This window comes from Oratosquilla oratoria, chromosome 38 (genome assembly GCF_046742065.1).
Source record: "Oratosquilla oratoria isolate Oo_2021 chromosome 38, ASM4674206v1, whole genome shotgun sequence".
Taxonomy (NCBI): domain Eukaryota; kingdom Metazoa; phylum Arthropoda; class Malacostraca; order Stomatopoda; family Squillidae; genus Oratosquilla; species Oratosquilla oratoria.
Window position 1 is genome coordinate 21,751,205 of NC_134814.1, and position 4,479 is coordinate 21,755,683.

General features: G+C 39.2%; 1 protein-coding gene across 1 annotated transcript in view; it reads left to right on the top strand.

The window, feature by feature from the left end:
- LOC143020010 (endothelin-converting enzyme 1-like) overlaps positions 1-4,235 on the top strand; it is a gene marked incomplete in the record, with an annotated part of 101,397 nt that extends 97,162 nt beyond the window's left edge. The window contains 1 exon segment of the mRNA XM_076176108.1: positions 392-4,235. Within this exon segment, the coding sequence (XP_076032223.1) occupies positions 392-494 (103 nt within the window).
- Between the last annotated feature and the right edge of the window lie 244 nt (positions 4,236-4,479).

Consider the following 4,479-nt stretch of genomic DNA (forward strand, 5'->3'; position numbering starts at 1 on the left):
AAGACTAGTAAAAGAGGTATGGAAGGGAGTGAACACGAGGGGACGTCCTAGGATGAGATGGATGGATGGGGTGAAGGGGCTTTGGGGAAGAGGGGAATATCTATTGAGGAAGGACGAGAGAGGACAGAAGACAGGGGTAAATGGAGAATGGTTGTATAAGGATGATGTTGTGATGCATGAGGTGGAATGGGTGGGGGGATGGGGGTGTGGTAGTATGTGTGAGCAAAATTTGACGCAGCCCAAAGGGATTTCTCCCCGTCTTCTCCTTTTATGCATGGGGCCAACTTTGTTGTTGCTCTGTGTGTGTGTGTCTGTCTGTGTGAGAGAGAGAGGATAACAGATTGTAATGTCAAAAAATGTAAGTAACCCATTCCATTTTTATTCATCACAGATTAGAAGCAGTTCTCGCACAGCTGCCTGAATTCCGTCAGGTATTCAACTGCTCACCAGACTCCAAACACTTTGCTAAGCGAGCTTGTGCACAGCTCCATTGACCTCTACGTCACTGTTGGTGGTGTTCAGACTGGAATTACGTAGGTTAGCGATTTATGGGAAATACAATGGACCATATCTCTCATTCTTTATTTTAAAGAAGCCTTTTTGCAATTACAATGTGTTTTGTTACATGCTCTATTTATGTAAATCAAGGAAGTGATTGTTTGATACTCAGAAGAAGACCTGTCTGTTATTCAAGTGATTGACTGATGGACAAGCAGACCAATTATGTTATATTACCAATACGGAAGGAAACAAGGTTCCAAAGCTTTAGGGGAGATGTGTGTGTACTTAGGTTTACGAGATCCTGAATGATTAGCAAAGTGCCATTATACCATATTTTAATTATTGTGCTGTACAATATTTGAAGCACCTCTGTAGTGCCAGTCGACTCCCATTTCTCTTGTTCATTGTAATTTGAGATATTGTACCCTCCATCTGGCAGTGACTAGATTCATAGTTCAGAATTTAACAGAGTTTAACCAAGTTTAAACTTGACATAAAAAGTTTAAATTTGAGGAAAATTTCCCCTATGGGCCTTGTTAAAATATCCATTCACAACTGGCTACTTACATGTATCCATGCTGAATTAGAATAATATTACCATTTACCAAATTATGTCTATATCCTAGTCTAACCAATCAAAATATCCTCACGACAGCATAAGTGTATTTTTTGTTGAGCCTGTTCCTACAGTGTGGTACTAGTCTTTTGTTCCAACTGTTGCCAGGCCATTTTAATCAGCTTTAAGCCAAGGGTTAAACCCATCTTAATTAATCGCATTTCTTACCATAGGAGTGGCAAACAGATGAATAATATAACCTGGTGGCAGTGAGAATAAAAAGATAGGTACAGACCAGAAAAGAGGGAGTTTGTTATGATAGTTATACTCTGTAGACTCCTTTATATCATACTTTTTTTTTTTTTTCTTTTTGAACATGAAACAGCCAGTGGGTCCATAGTATTGATTGGTTGTGTGTGTGTGTGTGTGTGTGTGGCATGGGGGATTTTCATAGAAAGCTATATAGTTCACTTCAACATAAAGCTCATTGACATGTTCTGTCTCATGATCTTTTGGATTAATTTTCACTGTGGAGTCTTCCCTTTGCTTTTCAACACAGAAACCCTTTGATTGCATTTTTCTTCCATCTTTGGCAATAGAATTTTAATTTTCTCTTCAACTCTGTTCTTTGACGGTCTTCCCCATAACCTGCATATTAGAAGAGGATATTTTCTTCAATATACTTCTCTTCATATTCTGTCCACACTTTTTCTCTTCACCTCCTCTTGGGGTCTTGCATTTAAGGTAATCCATTCATTGTACTGGATAGAGGATCAAGAGGAAGGAATGAGCTTCTGCATGGGCAAAGCTCCAAGTCTTCTTGATGGGGCAAGCAGCACCCTTGCTACACTCCCTCCTTCCAAGTCAGGTCACAAAATAGGGTATTCATTTGTGAGATCTAATGTGGTGTTATGAGGTCTTGTCTGTGCAGTTGAATTGAGCTGCCACCCATGATTGTGCTTGCATGCACAAGGTCAGTTGAGCTTTGCCATTTGTTTTCTATAAGAAATGTTTCAGGTTGGCGATGTGGTTACTTAAAAAAGGACAGGATGGATGGAAGATGCAGTTCTGCCAGGCCCTTCTTGCTTATTACATGTAAATACTTGCAAGAGAGGTGATGCTGTTCAAGGTGTGAATGTGGCGATACAGGAGTCATGCAGAAGGGTGATTTTTTTTTTCTTTTTTTCTGGTGTCCAGGTTTTTGTGTAATTTTTAGTTGACTGAATTTTCTTGAGCACACAAAGTGAGCAAGCAAGTAGATGTTGAATTGAGAAACACGTCATGTTCTCGGGATAATGCAAAAAAGCGAATTAGTTTAGTTGAAACATAGTGACCCAAGGGGGCTGCACAAGGACCAATGTAGTCATTTTATTTTATTTTTTCATTGTGCCAAATATCACTCACTCTGCTTTTGAAATAAGTTTTGTATTGAAATATTAGTTTCAATTACACATCCCAGTTTCCTTTAAAGAGTTGTGGGTTCAAAGTAGAGCTGCAGTGTTTGAGAAACTATTGTGATCCTTATGCTAAGACTCCATTCAGGCCACAGGAGGAGGAGGTTGCTTAATGGGACATCAGCACAGGTGTCCTCCATGCAAGTCAGACAGGCCAGTGTTGGGGCACTTTTTGTTCTATTGGCTCACATAGAAATGACTTGAAATATTTAAGTTTTGCAATTTCAGTATTTTGTATATTATGACATTTGTAGTCACTTTCAACCATCTCTTGACAAGAGCAGGAAGTCGTTGGGAGGTGGGATTGGATCAGTGAGGGCATCGCAGTCTATGATCATTTAATGTTATGGTACTATATTTTATTATTATAATTTCTGTTACTTTTGTTTTGGATATATTTTATATTCTTTACTTCTTTAAGAAATTTTACATATGTACCCCTCCTCATGACTCCCTGCTTTACATAAGACCTTGCTCACGGTAAATCCGGGAGAGTCAAGAAATGTGCAGAAATATGCACAAGTCGGATATGGCTTATTGCCGTGGTCAGAGGCAGTTCCAATAGAGGGACATGCATTATGAATGGGATACAATGTAAATAGTATAGAAATTATTATATATATGTGCTGTAGTTGTGTGGAAAGTAGCTTCTGTCTTGTTTTATGGACTGTGATACCACTTGCAAAGAGCAATGTTAAGATAAAGTTGTTGTTTATGCAAATTATAAGGCAATAAGATGTAAATGTACACCAGATTACAAATGTCGTCTGTATAACAAATGTAATAATTTTGTAATTACTTATTCAAGTACAATATAATTGCGTGTAGTCTGTTCCGACACCAACAGATATTTGGTTCACTTCTTGTAGGTGGTAGTTGGGTAGGAGTCACTGTGGCAGAGCAAAGACAGCTTTTGTCAGGGTGGGGCAGAGGGTTGTGGGACCCTTACCACCAATGCTTCACACAATCCACCATGCATTGTACTTGGGTTGGAGGCGTGTGGTGGGTCTCCCAGGAGGGAACCTCTACAACTTTTTCATCCTTGACCTCTCATTTTGATCTAAGACTTAGCATGACCACCTAGATCTATGTACTGCGTGTCCTAGCCTAGACGCAGCTGGTGTTGGTTTAGTGCTCAGCTTTGGTTTAAGTAGATCCACGTTAACCCGTTTTCTGTCGGGAGCGCTACGGGGCAAGGACACAGACAGTCAGCCAGCCTCTTTTTGCTGCTTGATGGCACAACATAACAACAACAACAACGATAAACCTCTGTATATTACAGGGGACCCTGCTAAGATTGGGATATATTTAATCTCCTTCCTTCATACCAATATGTATAAACATGAGAACACCCACAATCCTCTGAAAACAAAAGAGCAGCATTAAGAGTGAGTCCCTTGTCCATCGTAGTGCCAAAGTGGTGGTTTTTTGATTGCTGAACAAGAAAATAATAAAAAAAAAACAAAAAACAAAAAAAAACAAGGGGTAGTTGATGTTTGTAGTCAACCTTGGAAAGGCTGAGATACACAGAAGGTTGTGTGCACGGCTGATTCAAACCGGGTGTGTCCATGAAGCCCTTCGTTACCTGGCACTGACCTGCGTCTCAGCAGCCGTCGACTCAGCGCTCTTCATATTTTTGTATAACGATAACCTATAATGCTGTTTCCTGGTTTTCAGGTTCCTACGGATGAATACATAAAATTTTGTATATAATAAATTGTTGAATTTGCCACAATGATTTTTCTAACCTTATTTTTTTTTTTTTAATGTATATAAAGCAGGTGTATATTTTGATTTGGTCACCCCCATATATAAAAGGGTAAAAGTACCTTCATTATGATAAATATGAACTGAAAAATCCATTGTATATCACAACCGCAGCTACTGAAGAGGACCACAGACTGTGGTCATAATATAAAATTACTATTCTATGGGGTATTGGCTGCATGTTATTGTGGCAAAGTAGCA